Genomic DNA, 20,692 nt, shown 5'->3' on the forward strand with positions numbered 1-20,692 from the left:
TCCGAGCTCTGGATCTGTAAGTTCTGGACTTAACAGAGGCTAGGACTTAGATAAGCCCTCCGATCTAAATAGTCTTTTTGAGTCACGGATTTATCTCTGGAGCTCCAAAATCACTAATGCCAAGTTTCACAGAGATCGGTCAAGACATTTGAACATTGTAAAATCGCCCACGATTTACGAACTGTGAACTGAACATATTCTTTCTATGTGTAGCTTACATTGATAATTCCAGTGGGCTCATATAAGGCGTGCCCTATTTTACCATGCTCAAATTAATGTCTTGACCGAGCTTGGTGAAACTGGGCATAAGACATAAGATACGATAGTGAAATGATTATGAGCACGAGAAATAAATTATGATGAATCTTCCAATAGAATCATGATTAGTGTTCCAAAAAAAAAGATTGTAAACACTTCATGTATATACAACTGAGACTAATTATTTTGATGATTAAATAAGTTCTCATTCTCATCATTATGCAAATGATAAGGTCTCAATAAAGTTGTTGAAAGCCAGGTATAATTTGTTCTGAATGGTATTTGATGACATTCAAGTTCTATTCCTTGATCTTGATTAATAATTTTCCATAGACTGGCATGGAGGCAGGAAAATACCAAATAAATGGATGCGAACAGTGAGATGGAATTGACAAGTATGGATTGTTTCGACAGCTGAAGGATGAGGTCCAGAGGGTATAGAGGACCAGATATCGACAGCTGTGGTGAATCCTGTCAGCTTACGTAAACATATATTCAGACGATATTTCCTTCTATGAGGGAATAGAATATTTGTGCAAGATATTTCTATTACAGTATGTTGTCTGTTGTGTGATTGATGTGTATCTTCAAAGAGAATATTATTTGAAAGTTTCTGATGTTCTCCCTCCTCCTCATGTATCTTATACGCTTATACAACATGACTAGGAAATGATCACTTGAGAGAGCTGCACTTATCAATAATTCTGAATCTGGATCAACTGTAATCCAAGGTCAAACAGAGATGTAATTAAGTCATGTCTTTATCAGTATACCTCAAGTATTTATTCATTCTATGATACACAAAACACAGTTCAATAAAATTATTGGGAAAGGACCAACAGGCTCAGACCAAAACTTTTCCTTCCCCGAATTTTGATTCATACACCAAGTCCAAAAAGTAGAGCATGTTCCATTCAATTTTGAATTTGAGTCCAATTATCAGTACAAACACTTGAAAATGAGAAATTTTGGATTTAGATTTCTTGAAACCAAATTGAATAAGGAGATTAAACTGACTAAACACTTGAAAGTGGAAAATAATGAGTTACTTTACAAATTTTGATCAGAAAAATTTGAAACAAACTTATTCGTTAAAAGCACAGCTATGACATGATTTTAATCTATTTCAATAACAGATTCAGAATCCGTTAACAACTCAGTCAAGATGAAGGAAATTCTGCAACAATACTGTTATTTTATTATTTTTTGCCCATTTCGACCTTTCCTTCATCAATTTGTGCTTCTACTCCCTCTTATCAATAGCCCTCATAAATTTTTCTTCTTCGACTTGTTTACTTAATTTCTAATTCAACCTCCTACAACTTCTCTTTTGTCATTTTCATATATTATTCTCATTTTTCATTTTCACCTCTTCTTCTCATTTATTGTCATACTCAATTATTCTTCAACTTCCCACTTTTTGGACTTTATATTTAACTATATATTTCACATCTTCTTTATATTCCTCATCAGCCTCTTTTCTTTCTACATCTCTCTCCTCCCTTTCACCTCCTTCTCTTTTATCACTTCTTCTCCCGCCGACTCGTCCATTTTACCCCTCATCCTTTCTCCTCTTCATCATCTTCTCCACACCTCTACTCTTTCTCTTCCCACACTTCATTTCCAGGAGACAAATAATAGAGTAAATAATAGAGCTACACAGAGAAGTGATTTCATTAGAAGGCACTTCAGTCGTTGGAGAGCGACTCTGCAATATTTCGTCCCTCGTGTGAGATTTCTGGGAAGCTAGAAATTCCACCTTTTTGGGGAATTTACTTTTATGTCTGTGCGTTCCCGGAATTGAGAGCATACTTCAAGCCCATCCCCCTGGACTGGTCCCTGGACCATCCCCAAACACTAGATCACTTTACTCCCAAGCCGTTACCTCCCTACGTATATGGCCTACCTTGAAAGGAAGACTGTGGCTATACCTATTTATATAGATGGGAACATCTTTCATAAAATGTTTTCCTATTCAGCCTGTTTTTTCAATTTAGGTTTTATGGTTTAGAGTAGAGTTTCTTTATTCATTTATATGCCTATATGTATCGTACAATAGAATCATTTGTGGTCAGCGGAATTCTTCAATCACCTCAAAAGGTGAGTACTATAGGTATGAAGGTATGAAAGAGTCTCCAGAGTGTATTATCTGGGAAATGAAGTAATTGAGAATGTTGAAATACTCATTGAATGTACATTTTTCACATCTATATTCACGGTCAACATCATTCACACAGATTCTACTTGCAGTAGAAGAATACAAAGATAACATATTGAAAATTCAAAATCAATTTGTTGTAGGCCAAAAGCAGTTTCTCTTAAGGAGCATACAGACACATACACCACAAACACAAGCATTTCGCTCTTCATCAGATGATGCTCATTATAGCTTACTTTTCCTGAACAAATGCAGATGTATAAGCATAGCATCAGCTGATGAAGAGTTAAATGTGCGTGTTCGTGACGCATAGGTCAGTACGCACCGCAAGTGCAGATGTAATAAGCATAGCATCAGCTGATGAAGAGTTGAATGTGCGTGTTCGTGACGCATAGGTCAGTACGCACCGCAAGGGAAATTGCATTAGGAATACAACAAATGAATTTTGAATTTCAATATGTTATCTTTTTTCTTTTACTGCAATTAGAATCTGTGTGAATAATGATGATGATCGTACGCACCTTTGTATGTCCAGTTCAGCTTGATTTTATCATTCTGTTAGTTGAAAATATTGTCGACACATTATAGCATAGTTCAATACAATTGGATTAGTTTATCAATATCTAAAAGTTTATTTTTCAATACTCAATGAGTCTGAGACTCAATCAATTTCAAATTGGAATGAAAAATTTCTATTTGAGAGCTTGGGTGTGTATGGGAATCGTTGATTGGAATATGGTACGTAGCCTGTGAATGTCTGAATGTTCTAATCTCATTCTCAATAAAACTACAATTCTACCCAAACTCCAGTTGATCCGAATCATAGAATATTTCCTGTGGAACATATTTCTCACATTCTACGTATATGAGAGCTTATCATCCTTTTGAAGTGAGAATAGTGTCTCCGCTAGTTTAGCAACAATTGCCGCAGGCTTGGGAGCAAATCACCAGTTGTCACTTGGAGGAGGACAGCATTCCTTCCACTCCACTAGAACAGGTACATCTCTGGAGGAGCTCAACAGAACGAATTTATGTCTTCACCTTAGAAGCAATATAATCAGCTGTCACTTTTCCATAGTGGAACTCTTTCTTTCTTTGATTGTGTTTTCGAGTACCTTCTGCAGGTAGCATGTTTCCACGGTTCAGGTTCCCTTTTCATGATGACGCGGTCTGTGCCGTTTTGCAGTATCCTTGGAGCTCTATATCATCACTAGAGCATCACCAGTCTGTCTCGATTCGGTGCGCTCACTCACACCTCACACCACAGAGCACGAATCGCTCGTGTGTCGCCCTGCCTGCCTACTGCACACTAACAACTGTATTGCTCAGGATTCATGCAACTATCCTGTCCTCATATGAATGAATTATCATGTCATATCAATATGCCTACATGTCATGCTTTCTGTTTTCATGATAAATTATTCAAAGATGCTAATCTAATTTGAATAAAGATTGTTCCTCATTTGAACAATTTTTCTCCAGTTTTAGAAATTTGATTTGCATCTGGCTATTTTCTTCGTAATCCTATGAAACAATTTTCCAATACATTGTTTATTTTTTATTATGATGATGAGTCCAGTTAGTCTTAATAGATATTGTCACTCTATTGATGTTTGTTATTTGCTGTACCTCTCTTCAACAGAGTTTAAAAATTGTTATTTTTGCTATTTATACTCGATTATAATAGGTAATCTTCTGTGGAATTCATGTGATTTCTCTGCTCTCAATAACTTGATTACAGACCACAGTATGATGGATGTCAATAGGATATCTTATACCATTTCTCTCAGTTTCATGGTTACAAGTCATTACATGATATTAGGGGTTGAAAGCACGAAAATGAAACCAGCATTATGACACGATATCATGACAAAGGGTGAATTTATAATACGCCACTGCCACTGCAATCTATTCAGAATTTGTTTTAGAGCTAGTTAAACACAGTAAAACGTATCACTGGGATCTCAAAGTAGGAAAATAGATATTCAAATCATTGAGTAATCTATGAAAATGTTGTTTTTATAGTTTGAAGTGTCTAAAGAACACTCAAGTCCGAACGCACCTTGAGATTTGCAATTGTTTCTCAATACCATAATGACAATTTGCAAAGCAGAAACTTAAAAAAAACTTCAAAATTAATATTTCATCATCCTTAATCTTAAATTTAGCCTTTATTCAGTCTACTAGGATAATTCGATAATATCTATTTGATATAATCTCATTAACTTTAAAGAATATTCGACTTTTGGACTAAAAATGATACACTGACAGAGTCAATTTTTATAATTTCAACTTCAATAGACGAGAAGAAGATAGCTAGATCAGATTAGATTAATCTATGATGATTACAGTAATGGTTTCGCTGTGAAGTTGAGGAGTGATAATTGAATGAATATCTAAGCAAACCCTGCTAATATTCCTTGAAAGGTGAATGAGAGGAAGATATAACCTAACTACCGTACCACATTAAAGATTTCAATATGAAGCAGTTATCGTATCAGAATTTTTAATTGGAAGCAAAAGCATTGAGAGTAGTTATCAGAGTAGTCTAGAAATAGTACAGGGAGCTATAGATAACAATCAAAATCATAGCCGGAGTTCCGGGTTGCCCACTTCCATTACCAGCTATGAAGACCTAAACACCTAAACACAGCTAAAGCCAAAGCAATCTTATAACAAGGTGTTCGGAGTAAAGCAATTACGGGGGATGAGTCACATCATAGCAAACCTTTATCAGCTTTATCGATCGTGAACAGTGGAATGATTGTACTGCGTTATTAATAAATTAACTACTGAGAAAGTACAGTAGTCTACTGAGGACCTGATAATTACATCCAAGTTGTAACCTTTTTTCATTGATGAATTTCTTATTTGAACCAGAATAGCCTACATTCACATGAAAAGACTGATAAAACTGAATGAGAAATGAGAGAATTAAATTGAAATAAAGAGTTTCCATTCATTTTCGGTTATCAACCGATTCGATGAAATCAGTATGAATAAAGGTTTCATGACTTCCCCATGGAACAATAATGTAACAAATAGAAGGTAGTGTAGGCAATTGAAATTCAGAGTTTTTAAATTAATTAATAATGGACAGTCATTATAAAGAGATTTCTCTAGTAGAGAGAGCTTCACCGCAATGTTCAAGAGCATATTAACTAGTCTTGAAAAACCAATTATACAAATAATTTATTCCCATGAAACGGGATATCCATGATGTATTTCCATCATCAGTCTAGTCTGTGAATCTCTTATGTTATGTATGAAACATTTCCAACATATCACTCCATGTGGGCATCATCCGCAATAAAAAAAAACTTAAACATTTGCAATTGACTAGTTTGCCAGAGAAAACGTTTGTTAAATATGCCTGGAAGACTTAGTAAGCTGAACTGACAGCACTTCTGTTCAAACAAAATGTTAAAACTTGTTGAATGGACAGACCAGATTTATAGCGTGATAGAAGCGTGACTCACCGATGATTCATAGAGTTTCTGCAGTTCGTCATAGAGCCACATCTCGACGGCAAGGCGCTTGCGTATGAGCGACATCTGGTGACTTCCGTACTTTGCGGTGAGAAACTTTTCGCGGCGTTCCTTCACTTCACCCTTGTCGGTGAAGTTTACATGAAGTCCTGACTTGGCCGGACTTCGCTCGGTCACTAGACCACCTCCCGCTCCCGCCACCACGCAATCCATCTGGTACGGCTGCTTCTTCTGCTAGATAATCAAAAGAAAATATAGATTCATTACTGTAATTAGAAAACTAGAATATATTGAATTACTGATGAAAAGGAAAATATTGATACAGTAATATTAGAAGACTAGAATTAAGAGATATTGATATGGAATATCAAGTTCAACGTAGTAGGATACCTGTTTTGTTAGTCATACAAAACAGAATAAGGATAGATGAACAGAAGAGAATATGCTTGCATTCAGTACTGTAATTAGAAAACTAGAGAACAATATTGAATTATTATTAAAAAAGAAAATATTGATTCAGTAATATAGGCTACTTTCACACGATAGGAGACGTGCAACTTGAACACTGAACAGTGTTCACGTTTTTTTGTCGAAGTACATTGAGTCAAATCGTGTCTTTCACATGGTGACCCCGAGCCAGGAACTCCTTTTGTCACGTCTTTTCCCCTCGAGGCAAGCATAAACCAGCTTGGATCAAGATACTAGCGGACAAATCGCCGCTTTCACAAGGTGATTCTACGTCTCTCCGGTCACCACTTTTTCTCAAAAACTATCTTTCTTGAAAATGAAGATAGAAAGATTCTGATTTCTGATTTAGATTGAGCGACCCCAAATTTTTTAAAGCGTAATTCCCGTTTTCGAAAGTATCCGAAAACAAGGAAGTTATGGCTGTTTTTAATAAAGCTTTCTATTATCATATAATTATACGGTAAAAACGAACAGGAACTGTACTATACAGTACGTATGTATTATAAATACAACTTACACTGTATTCGTGTAGGAAATTTGGTAGGATATTTATCTTGATTTCTGAAAATACACCAAAATAAGAGAGTAAGATAACTTTGAAAAACCAAAGTTTCCCTGCCGATTGAAGAAACATTAAAAATTAGTCTAAGACATATTATGTCTTAGACTAAAAACGTGTAACAAATATCAGATCACTATCACTATCAGATCACATATCAGATTCAAGCTATCAAGCTTTTCATAAATTTATTTGTCTCCTCATGGCAGAAGGTTTGCGCCCAACATTTCTGTGATTAAATTGTGATTATGGTAATCTTACTCATGATACAAAGTATCGAACTGCTTTGTACTATGATACATGGTTTTCATTCCGTATCATTCTTCAATAAAAATAAAACAAGATTCCGGTTTCAAAAGCATCAAAGTCGCCAGGCTGGTCTGAACTATTCACGACTTTTTCAGTATGCATTATCCACTCAGCAGTTCTAATTCACAGACATCTGTTCCACTTGGAATGGCATGACATTTTCTATTCTTTCAATTCCTATTATTACCATAGATCGATACAGATCAGCACAATGTTTATACTGTATGTTCATAATAGATTTTTCTGATTGTTAAAAAGAAATAGTCGATAATTGCTGGGAATTTAAAGTAATATTCAACGATTTGAACCTGATAAATTGGATTGTTGAATGACAATAAATCCAGTGAAGTTTACTGTACAACATTCCATTTACTCCTATTTTATTGGGTGAAGAGTGAAGAGCTTGAGGCAAGAATAACATTTTACAGACAGCAACAGTACAGAAAGTACTGTATATGATTAGGAGAGAGACAAAGTGGAGAACGCGGAATTGGCTAACTGGAATTTGGCTAACTGTGTTTGTGGAAGTGACTGGCTAGGAACTCACTGATTCTGTCGCCGACAGAATTGGCTAACTCTGGAACACACTGATTCTGGCCAGAAAATTGTGGAGAATTGGAATTGGCTAACTTTGGAAGTCTCTAACTCGCAACTCACTGATTATGATGTCATCGTTTTCACCTTTCTCCTTTCGTCATTGTCTCCTCATTATCCTCATCCACCTACACCAACCCCTCTACAGCCACAAGCTCCTCCTCCTACTCCTACTCCTCCTCCTCCTACTCCTTCTCCTCCTCCTTGTCATCATCATCATCCTCCAGCCAAATTATTATCTCTTTATATAATATTCTAGAGGGTATTGAATAAATATATTGCCATGATTGAATTCTTATTATTGCTGGGGTTCCTGTTCTATTATATGAGTCTATTCATTCTATTATTAATGTTTTGTCATAATAACAAATTATTTTGATTTTATATCTTTGGCATAGCTTTGTACTAATGATAATGACATTGTTGTTATTATTAGTACAAATGTTAGTATATTATTATTATGACATTTAGAACAATAATAATAGAATTAATATTGTATAATATTACATTAATAGAATTAAATATGATGATAACATTGTTGTTATTATTATTGGTTTTAACTCTTTTCTGTGACTATTATTCAGATATTTTTAATTCAATTACATTATTGAATAATTTATTGAACTTACTATCCTTAAAAGTGTTGTGTGGTCAAAAATTGTGTTCCAAACATTTCCTTCTATAATCTTTCATTGACTGGACTAGTATTGAATTACACAAATGTGTTATAGTTTGCATCGTCTGGTGTTTTATGATGTAACGAGTTTTTTTTGTGGGGGGAGTAGGCAGGGAATTGACCTTCACCAGATTAGTTTGTATTTTTGAATGCTGAAAACTCTGTTATATACAGATCATTTTCAAACAAATTTACCCTTATGATTGCATAGGCTACATTTGCTTTTCAGGTGTTGGATTGCATAAATGCATAGTGGAAAGTTCTATTCTTGTAGCAATTCATTTTCGGAAAATTATGCCATACTAAAAATTCTACTGTGAATGGATATGGGTATACTAGATACTCTAGTGAATTGTGAGGATTTTGCGAATTATCATGAGAAGTTAGCCTGTTATGAAAATGGATTCTGCTGTTTTGCTTTTCTGTGTTGGGTTGTGTAGACTTTGTTAGTGTGTGCATAGAAGTTATGATACTAAGAAAATCAATGATTTTCTTGGAGTATCAGTCGAGTTCAGGAACTTATAAGGTAAGGAATTTATAGCTGTCAAGAGAAAATAGCTGTCACTTGGTGGGAGAATGTATCTTAAATTGTAGTTGTAACAACGTTCCTTTCTATTGGTGGAAATTTTTCTAGAAAATAGTAACTCCAATCACAGTTAACGTTGGTTAGGTCTATCTAGTATGATCACACAGCTCCTAGACCAGGCAAGAGTACCGTGGGCTTCACTCAGCGTCTGTCCTCTGTCATAAGCAGTACAAAATGTAGTCTGATCAATATTTTGTGTTAATCATGGCTTCCATGCCAGCTTTAGGCTTTTTAGTATTTGACTCTGGAACCTTTTGTTCCAGTAGCATTTTTAGTTTTTTCCACCTCAGTAGTTGCTTTAATTAAGAAGAGAGAGAGTATCAAAAATTGTCACCTCACAATGGAGATTTTCCTCCTATAACTGCTACTAAAGGTACGTCATAGATTTATAATATGATTAAGGAAATTATTATCAATGAAAGCTTCCATCAAAGTATTTATTGTAATGTACTGTAATTAAAGTGTAATAATTGAGAATAGTCCTTTTGATTTGAATGGAAGATGGTAATGGTAATTCAAACTGATAAATGTTGGAAGAAAATGAACGATATATGTTTTGTAGAAATTTAGAATACCTATTAGTAGGAATTAAGATATTTTTTGATTTAAATTATTTTTGAAGGGGAAGCTATTAACCTAAATTTCAATTACTGTTATTTAAATCCAAATTGACTGATGTTTATAGTATATTATTATGAGTTCTATCAGGATTTTGTGTTATAGATTTTATTTGTTTGTTGATTCTAATGAAAAGCTTTCTTGATTCTCAAGAAAACACCTATCATGTAATTTATTCTTTTAAATTACAATATACAGGTAATTAATGTAAGAGAACTGACTGAACAAACTACAATACTCAAAAGACCTTATTATGAAGTAATTCAATCAACTTGTGAATTATGTAGGCCTATTATGGAATACTATGTACTCATCGCTTTGTATATAGGGCATGACCCTGATTACAAGTGAATTCTTTTCTATTAAATCAAGATATTGAAGTAGGTAATGTCTATTTGTGTTTGAGTTTTGATTTAAGTTTTATATAACCTAAAGTAGGTTGATTTTATTATATAACTGAAGTTAAGTTAATTTGTATTATCCTAGTTTATTTTTTTATTCTAACAGCGGTCAAAGTACGGGTTCATTAAAGTATGGGATCATAGTAAGAGTCCATCAATTTACGGGTTCATGAACGTGTGTCTTTAAGCCGCTGAGACGCCTCTGAATCGATGCCAGTCCTAGAAGCTTTGGGTATGCTGTCTCCTGTCCATCTGGACGTGTAGAGCTCGATCACCGAGCCTAGATTCAAATTGAAGAAACAGCTTTGAGGTAACAACTTTTTTCCAAATTAAACAAACGTCCCAGGAACTCCGGATGTGACAGAATGGGTTTTATTAACTATAGACTTTCAAAAAGGGAGGGTGTAAAATGTGGTAAGCATCAATTAAAACGTGCGGAATTAGACCTTTTGTTAAATCATAATTTTGAGATATTATTGGGAATGGATAGATTACTAATTTTATTAATTTTGGTTTGAGTAATAGATATTCGGTTGTATCTTTACATTGAGATGTGAGGCCATATTTTCTCTGTAAGGATCCAGCTGGGAATTTCAGTTTTCTTTAATTTATATTTGATAATCTTCTAAACTACTAAAAGTTGAATTAGTATTTATGAAATGTTTAAAGGTCCCTTATTGATGAATTAATGTTTTAAAATAATTTTGGTCTTAAAGTTGTAAAGGATCAAATGAAGTTTCAAGGACCCTAGCTTTTCTAAATTTGTTTTGATAACACATATTTTTGAATAGTCTTCATATATAAAATTCCGTGATGTGATACTTGAGGAATATTTGTCTTTGCAGCTTTCATGATATAAAGATAGAGACTAGTTATTATTGGGGATTATTGATATTTGATAATGTTTTGATAGTGTTTTAAAAGTTTCCAAGTGTGTTCTAAATGTTCTAAAAGTTTTCTGAATTTTATGTTGATCTTTTCTTAATATATGTATTGTTATTTATGATGAACTTCTGAGAAATATCTATGATAATTTTCAATTCTTCTTTCTGAAATTAGAGTCCTTTAAGCTTCTTATGATTCAATCTAAAACGTTTTCAATGTAGAGTAGACAGAGTAGGTTATGACCGAATTATCTATATCAGAGATAACTTTCTAATTTAGTAATTTTATTTTCGGTTTTCATGATGTAACTTCATTTTGTTTCATTAACTGTTGAATTTAACTGTAAGAGGTGACAATATAGTTGATATCTTCTCTCTCTATTTCGTTGTCTCTCTTGTCATTTCTGGATTCCCGTTCTCTAGCACTAGGTATGTTTATCAAGAATCCCTTTTATCAAGTTATATTGTGTGAGCTTCTAAATTCTAAATTCCAAATTAACTTTCTAAATTCATAGCATGGCAAAACTCTTATGAGAGACTACATTGAGTCCATAATCCATCTTGACTGAGACTCTGAGTCAGTAATGTTATATGACAATAATATATTTATTTGTTTGAGAATGTTTATTTTTCATTTTATAAAAAAGTTATATAATTTTTTGTAACTTTTGTGATATAAAATTGTTTTATAACAGTTAAATAGTATAAACGAGGCTAAATCAAAACACTGATTCTTCAAAATTGATAGTATTTTTTCTTTTTTGCCTCCTTTCAATCCTGATTCCTGAGGTATGGAAGTATGGCAGCATTTCAAACTATTATTGGGTGATTGAAAATGTTATATTCATTATTTAAGTTTCATCCAATTCAAATACTTGGTTCAACAATCAAATAATCAAGTTGAACAACTCTTAACGGGAGAAAATAATGGTTCTCGGCATAATATTATGCCTGTTATTTCAATAACCATCAAAGTTACTAACCTCTTACTAGTTCTATTGGCACATTAACTGTTGAATTTATCTGTAAGAGGTGAAAATATAGTTGATATCTTCTCTCTCTATTTCGTTGTCTCTCTTGTCATTTCTGGATTCCCGTTCTCTGGCACTAGGTATGTTTATCAAGAATCCCTTTTATTAAGTTATATTGTGTGAGCTTCTAAATTCTAAATTCCAAATTAACTTTCTAAATCCATAGCATGGCAAAACTCTTATGAGAGACTACATTGAGTCCATAATCATTCTTGACTGAGACTCTGAGTCAGTAATGTTATATGACAATAATATATTTATTTGTTTGAGAATGTTTATTTTTCATTTTATAAAAAAGTTATATAATTTTTTGTAACTTTTGTGATATAAAATTGTTTTATAACAGTTAAATAGTATAAACGAGGCTAAATCAAAACACTGATTCTTCAAAATTGATAGTATTTTTTCTTTTTTGCCTCCTTTCAATCCTGATTCCTGAGGTATGGAAGTATGGCAGCATTTCAAACTATTATTGGGTGATTGAAAATGTTATATTCATTATTTAAGTTTCATCCAATTCAAATACTTGGTTCAACAATCAAATAATCAAGTTGAACAACTCTTAACGGGAGAAAATAATGGTTCTCGGCATAATATTATGCCTGTTATTTCAATAACCATCAAAGTTACTAACCTCTTACTAGTTCTATTGGCAAATTATCAGCAAATTTTACATAAAATCCAATCATTTATATACCGAAATAAGCTACCAAAAAATATACATGCTTAGTGTGCCGCAATCTGTTATCCGTCCCAGTGTGAAAGAGTGAACAGGACCGAGTGCAAGGGAATGAGTAGCAGACGAAGCAGACGATGATGCAGACGATGACGTAGTAACACTGAACTCTATACTAAGTATACTAAGTTGTATAGAGTTCACTGCGTAATAATCAGTAAATCCTCAGTTAGCCAGTTCCAGACTTAGCCATTTCTGTCGACTGCTGTTGAAAAGAGGGAGAGTCAGTGAATTCTCAGTCAACGAATTCCGGTCGATGCAGAAACAGCCACTTCCACAGTCAGTCAATTCCGATCAGCACAGTTAAGTTTCATACTGCAGATTTAACATTGAGTCAGCGAGTACCGAGTTAGCCAATTCTAGCGACCCACAAAGTGTAATCGAAAAATAAATCTGTGTTCATTGATAAGATTTGTCAAGCCCTTGAAGTGGAGAGGAGACCTAGCATGTCAGAAATTGATTAATTTCTTACAAATATTGTTCAGTTGACAAGAATCGAATGTGAGTAGTGGGTTGACAGTGGGGGAGTTTGTAGTAACAAGATAGGGTAGAACAAACACAGAAATGTTTTATCTGGAACGCTGGGGATGGAGTTTACACCATGCTATCAAAATTCAGCCGTCTGAAAGATAGAAAGTAGACAGAAAAAACATTCTTCAGTGGAGCAAAACAGACAGAATATGGATGTCTAGTTGGAGAGTTACAGAATAATATTACTCATTGTGACAAAGTGGCATGGTAAATACGGTATGCGGCCTTATCACAAGGCATATATAGATTCCGAACAGTTCGACTGTGGTTTCAGCCTCTCTGGCAATGGGTTTGATAAGATAATTTATTGCTAGATTGAAATACCGATGGAATTGCTTACTTGTGATACTTGTTCATTTGATCATTTCAAATCACTAATCACTAATCGATAGAATGTTATTTACTTCCAAGATTTTCGTATTAACTATCAACTTCAACTATCAGCAACTACTAAATTTATGAAGCACTTCTTCCACCTCTACAATAGTAAATTCAATTAAAATTTTATGTTTCAGGACTCATTTTAGGGCGCTTATCAAGGTGCTATTGTATTTAGTATGAACTAAATTAGTACTATTTGCCTGCTGAAGATGGCGCCCTGAACTCATCCAGACTTCAGAAGTAAGTAAATTACTTTTATACTAGTAGTTCTGTGAACAGTAGACCTCGCGCTCAGTAAGTTACATTGACCTGTTGTTATGTTTGCTCAAAAATTAATTGACCGAGCGAAGTGAGGTCTAAGATTCAAGTCGACGGTTTGGCATTTCTCTTATGCCCCGTTTCACCAACCTTGGTCAAGGCATTTGAACATGGATAAAGTCTATGAGCTGGTCAAATCAGAAATAATTCGTTCCACCAACACCAGCTAAGTTTAACCACGGTCAAACCAATGATTAAGTTTGACTGCCGCCGAACGGGCGATCAAATTATCTGAACACGGTCAAAAGACTGGTTCGATCAATTTCCTTGTTTGTTTGTAGGTTACCATATGTTTTTGACGCAATGAAAAATTTCAAATTTTCTAGTGCGATTGAATTCAGTTGTAGTAAGTTATTTATTAGGTTTGTTCTCGGAATCTTCTAATTAGTAAATTATTATAGTATAGAAAATAAAGGAAGATTTTGAAAAAGATTTGCTTTACTCTTTTATGACACAGTAGACCTATATTATTCAATCCTTAGATCAACCTTGTTGCTTCAATGTATCCCATTAGAATTGGAATGTTCTTTTGTTCATAAAAAAATTGTTGAAAATGATGGTGATTTGTAAATCTCTTCGTACGAAAGTATTCAATTCATATGTGAAATATTATTATAAATTAATGTAGATGTGTGACTATACAAAACGTCTTTGCCAGCGAAGTATATAAGAAGGGGGCCCAGGGGGCCTGCCCCGAAATAATGAATATGAAGAAACATCAGTACAGTAATTACAGAAAAAAGTACAGTGATCTGAATTTTTGACAGTAAATTACCCTCTGAATATGAGCAGCGGAACTGATATTAAGTATCATGGGGTGTTAATATATTATAAAATTTAATTTGAATTTTCGTTAAATAATAATTATTAATTCATTAGCATTTCAAAAATTGCAATAACTCAGTAATTTCCATCCATAAAAATCAGATGTAGCCGATAGCAACCAGCAAACATGTTGGCCAACTTCAGAAAAGTACAGCTACAAGAGTTGACCATGTTCAGATTTGACCGACGGAGTTTTGATCAATCCCGAGGTTGGTGGAATAGTTGTATCTTTGAATGAGTGATCAAATTTTGACTATGATCTAATTGACCATGGCTAGGCTATTTGATCAAGGTTGGTGAAACCAGGCATTAATATTTAAATGTTTATATGTTGCGCATTTACGGTGATACGAGGTAATAGATTTTCATGAAATTTGACAGGTATGTTTTTTTTTAATTGCGCGTCGACGTATATACAAGGTTTTTGGAAATTTTGCATTTCAAGGATAATATAAAAGGAAAAAGGAGCCTCCTTCATACGTCAATATTACAGTAAAAATCACACTATAGAATTATTCATCACTAGCAGGGCACCCGTGCTTCGCTACGGGAATTAAAAGATAAAATTATTTTTGTGGAACTTTTATAATCTAAATCCTACCAAAATTGTTATAATCATTTTTGAGATTAGGCCACAACTTGGCATGAAAATTATTGAGTCAAATCATTCAAATAATTAATTGATGTGTTGGAAGTGCTCTGTAGAAGAGTAGTCTTATTGCAGCGAATTTTGTAGGATATGGGGCGGGGCTCAAGAGTCGCCCTCAACTTTATTCATTGGCAATTAATATTTCCCGTTGACAGATATCAAATTAGCATTGATCATGTTATTTTTGCTTTGGCAATTGAAGATTGAATTTCAAATTAGGTTGATTCGGAATTTGATGACTCTGGTATCCATGGATCTCTTGCTTATTCTGGAATTTTTGTCATAGCCTGTCGCTTACTTTTCGTTTCACTTATCCAAAAGTGTAAAAGCAGTCAATCCAATGATTCTTCCTTCCATGGAAGTCCATTCATAATAGTATAACATTTATTGTGGCTGATTTCATCATCATCATCATTCATCATTATGTGGCACTACAAGCCGATAGTCGAGTTTTGGCCTGCTCTACGATCAGTCTCCACCTCTCTCAAGTCCTTCTCCAGTTCATCCAGCCATCTGAGTTTTGGGCGTCCCACTTTCCTTTTTCCTTGTACTGTGCAGTACAGTACATTCTTTGGTGCCCTTGCCGGATTCATTCTCTGTACATGTCCTGCCCATCTTTATTCTATTTCCTTTAGTTGAACCAATAATGTCAGGTTCCCTGGAAATGTCATAGAGTTCCTGATTGTATCTCTTTCTATAGCCATCTTCTTCTCTAACTGGTCCCAGTATCCTACGTAGAATTTTTCTCTCAAATGCAGCTAAAACTCTGCAATCCTCTCTAGTGAGCATAGATCTGAATAGAGCTTATTCAATCGCTTTGATTATTGACTAACATTATATGATTTCTTTCTTTGATCTTAGCTTGAAACCAAAAGCTTAGGGATGAAAATTTGGATGTAAACTAACATGTAACTAAATTTAATTTCTATCTGAATTGACAACTTTAGAATTCACTTGTGATCTATCAATATCAATAGATTCGTCTTGTGTCGTAATAACATCATGAAAGGAAATAGGAGCAGCTGATGGAATATTATGTTTTTTTCGATTTAGTTTTTAGCTGATTTTGAATCATGGAAATATCAGACCCAGTAGCACAAAAGCTTGTTCAATTTCAATCAGGATTAAATTTCATGAGAATTGATCAGAGCAGGGTTTTTTTTAATAGAAGGCTTCTCTGATTGGTTCTATTGGTATTTAGTCTGGATTATGAACTAACAGACAGTGCAACTGTCTCTCTCAAGGCCATGGCTGCATACAAACATAGAGTAACAGAGGATTGGTTCTCTTGGTATTTAGTCTGGATTATGAATAACAGACAGTGCAACTGTCTCTCTCAAGGCCATGGCTGCATACAAACATAGAGCAACAGAGGAACCAATACAACAGAAGCTGAAGAAATAAGTCGCATTTCTATCACCTCCCAATGAACAGTACATTCAACTACCATATGCTTGGAGAGATCGATTTTAAATTTCTTTTGCTATCATCCGGTCACTTTCTGAACCTATTCTTCCAGATGTTCCATGAATACTGCAATGTTTTAAAATAAGGTCGCCAAATTTGGTAACTCAACTACAGCTATTATAATGTTTTTTATTTGCTCACACTTTCTTACGTTTTCAACAGACTATGGAAAACTTTTTTCTGATCAGCTGCTACTTGAGGGACCAATAATCCTTTCTCTTGGTAGTTCAACGAATTATCCCAGAGTTGAGACCTGTTCCAAAATAATGTTTTTTGTTGCAAGCACAATATATTCCTGATTTAATCAAAATCGTTAGAGCCGTTTTCGAGATCCGTCCGACATAGATACATATATCCACAAACACACATATTCAAAATAATTGCTTTCTTAGTATAATTATTGACTTCAATTATTATGATTTCATTAAATGAGAGCTTATTTCACATAATAATAACAGCTGGCATCAAAAGCAGAAATGTCAAACATGATTGAAATAGAAACAGTAGCGATCATCAACATTATTTTCTTCATCTGATCTAAAGTAACCAGATTATGGTAAGATACACATCAATGTGTCAGCATTGTTTGAAAGGGGAGCATTGATGCTATTAATGAGGAATACTGACAGTCAACGAACTGTTAACTTATACATATTATCCAATATTTTTATCAAAAGCTACCTTATATTTTCTTTGGTAAAACAATCAATGTTTGGGAATAATTGATTCATGGGAAAGCGCCTTACTTCTATGCAAGATATTTTCACATTAGAAAAAGCAACAACAGCTATTTGGCCATTTTAATAAGTAACTCCTTTTTTTCGCCCAAGTTGAATTTTGGCCGAATTTCCTCATTCTTCACAAACAGATTCCACAACGGACACTTCTGAAGTTTTTAAAATACCCCTTTAAGCAGTTTTCGCGATCTGTCGGATATACAAACAAAATCAGTCTTAATAGAATAGGATCAATCGATAGAAGCAACTCCCGTCATGAAAGTTTGTTTTATGAAAAATAAAAATTATCTATACTCTCAGGAATAGCTCTGATTGAAGCAGCAGTGCCCAATCAATTTGTTCTCGATAAATGCATTTTAATTAATTCTTCACCTTGGTGCCAACCTAATGAAATAATCTCAACTTAATGCCAACCTGACAATATTATTAATTGGTCGCCAGTTATCAACTGTTTCGAATAGGTACTCTCTGTAGATTATAGTTCTATGGACATGTAGTTTATATGGACATTCCAATTATAATTATTAAGAGATAGGGAGAAGAAGAATATACATGCTAAAAGGCGAACTTTAAACCCTTAAAAACCACCCGTAGAGTTGAAATATCGCCAAAAGATTTCTTAGTGAGCACCTAGTACATATAAGGAAGTCCTATATTCTTAGTTTTGTTGCAATCCATCTTGTAGTTTTCCAGAAATCGTGATCAGTGAGTCAGTGAGATAAGAATTATATAAGTATAGATAAATCAGCTGTCGAGTTGATTATAAATTGCATGCCATGACGCATGCAATTCAATATCTCAATGTAACTTGGTAAAAAATCAACAGCTGTGTAGACTAAAAATTGCATGCCTCATTGAATGCAATTCTTATGCACTATAATAGGATACAAAGAACTTATAACAGTTTGTCTGGGCGCCTAGATATGTCTTCTGGTTTTCTCGCGCTAAATTTCGGAAAGCGTTAAAAATGATAATTAAATCTTGTGTAAGCATGATCTGATCAAATAAATAGTTGGTGTATCAGTGTGGTTTGGGACGTCGTTCAGTTATAAATGTTATTTATTCTATTGATAAAATTTTTGTTCATTATTTGTTATTATATTCTTCAATTTTTATAAATTTTGAATTCCCAATTTCTTTTATTTTTACTTTTTTCTCAAGTATTTGAAGTCTTTGTAATTTTCATTTTTGAATTAGGTGGTATTTTTGTTGTTTGTATTATTTATTATTGCATAAGTTCGTATTATTTTTCTTTTTTTATTTCTATCTGTACAATTTTTTTGTTAAGGAGACATATTTGGGGAAACCCATTGTGAATAAATAAATAAATGAACTATTGATTGCATGCAATTAATAACTAAAATAACATAGTATTGTCTCTCGAACTTTCTCTGTTTTGAACTTGGGCTGTCCTGATGCCAGTATGTCTTGAAGGAGCTTTTGATGTTAGTATTTTTGATACACCAACCCCAACAGCCATTAGCCGTTTTCACACCGATATCTCGCCGACACGACATACAGACAGGATTTACTCTGATGGACAGTATAAGAGGAGGCTGCGGTTGATAACTGCGCGAGGTCTACTGTTCACAGAACTACTAGTAAATAATTTATCAATTTAAAATATCTAGCAAAAACCCTAAATAAACATAGAGCTTTCTGTCCTATCGTACCGTCACGTGTCGTCCCGGAATGTGAGTGTGAGCGCTGTTATCAGGTCTGGCTGCAACTGTCTACAACGTTGATCGAAAGATACAATTTTCAAGATGTTCGATGTTTTTGAACGGGTAGTATTATAGTCAACTGTCTACTAACGTTGATGGAAAGATACATTTTCAAGATATTCGATGTTTTTGAACGGGTAGTATTATAGTCCACTAGACAGCTGATTTATGATGCATAATTCTATAGTTTGATTTTTACTCTAATATTGGCGTATGAAGGAGGCTCCTTTTTCCTTTTATATTATCCTTGAAATGCAAAATTTCCAAAAACCTTGTATATACGTCGACGCGAAATTAAAAAAGAGCATACCTGTCAAATTTCATGAAAATCTATTACCGCGTTTCGCCGTAAATGCGCAAGATCTAAACATTAAGAGAAATGCCAAACTGTAGACTTGAATCTTAGACCTCACTTCGCTCGGTCAAAAAGTGCTTCATAAAGTTAATTTTGTTATTTGAAATCTTGTTTAAAAATTATTACTTATTAACAATTAATTGACCGAGCGAAGTGAGGTCTAAGATTCAAGTTGACGGTTTGGCATTTCTCTTAATGTTTAAATGTTTATATATTTATATGTTGCGCATTTACGGCGAAACGCTGTAATAGATTTTCATGAAATTTGACAGGTATGTTCCTTTTGTAATTGCGCGTCGACGTATATATACAAGGTTTTTTAGAAATTTTGCATTTCAAGGATAATATAAAAGGTAAAAGGAGCCTCCTTCATACGCCAATATTAGAGTAAAAATCAGACTATAGAATTATTGATCATAAATCAGCTGACAAGTGATTACACAGATGTGTGGAGAAGCCAGTCTATTGCTGTATTTCCATAAGGTCTATAGTTTCAATCAGTTACTTGTGGATGAGAATACTGGGTGAGGTCTACTTTTCACAGAACTACTAGTAATTACTATTTTAGAACATGATAAACAGATAATTATAAATTTTCGTCACAATTCATTGAGAATATAATCGCAATAGTAAGCCAGGAGCAACTAACTACTTGTAATATTGCTAGACCGAAGCCCGAGGAATACGCATCGCGAGGAAGCCCGGGTAAGTTTCAACGCATATGGAATTCAAACATTTTCAATTCACAGCTGGATCTGAACAGAAGTTTCATTCCCACAGGTTCTTCCGGTAACAAGAGGCTATCAGGTGATTCTGGGACAAGAACAGAATTGGGCAACTAACAGAAATACATTTGTGAGTCGAATTCTGAATGCCATTGAATCAAGTGAAAAGTGAAGGTGTAGGTCAATTGAACTGATAATGAATCAAGCTTGAACT

At 34.1% G+C, this 20,692-nt stretch overlaps 1 protein-coding gene across 6 annotated transcripts in view; it reads right to left on the bottom strand.

Annotated features, from left to right (window-relative positions):
- The window catches only part of LOC111055195 (protein phosphatase 1 regulatory subunit 14B), a 168,327-nt gene that overhangs the window by 69,877 nt on the left and 77,758 nt on the right, over positions 1-20,692 (bottom strand). For 3 of the 6 annotated variants that reach the window (XM_039428354.1, XM_039428356.1, XM_039428359.1), the window contains exon 2: positions 5,896-6,135. In XM_039428354.1, coding sequence (XP_039284288.1) covers positions 5,896-6,135 — 240 coding nt within the window. Of the gene's footprint in view, positions 1-5,895; positions 6,139-20,692 lie in introns of all 6 variants that reach the window. The other 3 variants (XM_039428353.1, XM_039428355.1, XM_039428358.1) reach the window with 1 other exon arrangement.

The sequence above is a fragment of the Nilaparvata lugens genome, chromosome 5 (genome assembly GCF_014356525.2).
Source record: "Nilaparvata lugens isolate BPH chromosome 5, ASM1435652v1, whole genome shotgun sequence".
Classification (NCBI taxonomy): Eukaryota; Metazoa; Arthropoda; class Insecta; order Hemiptera; family Delphacidae; genus Nilaparvata; species Nilaparvata lugens.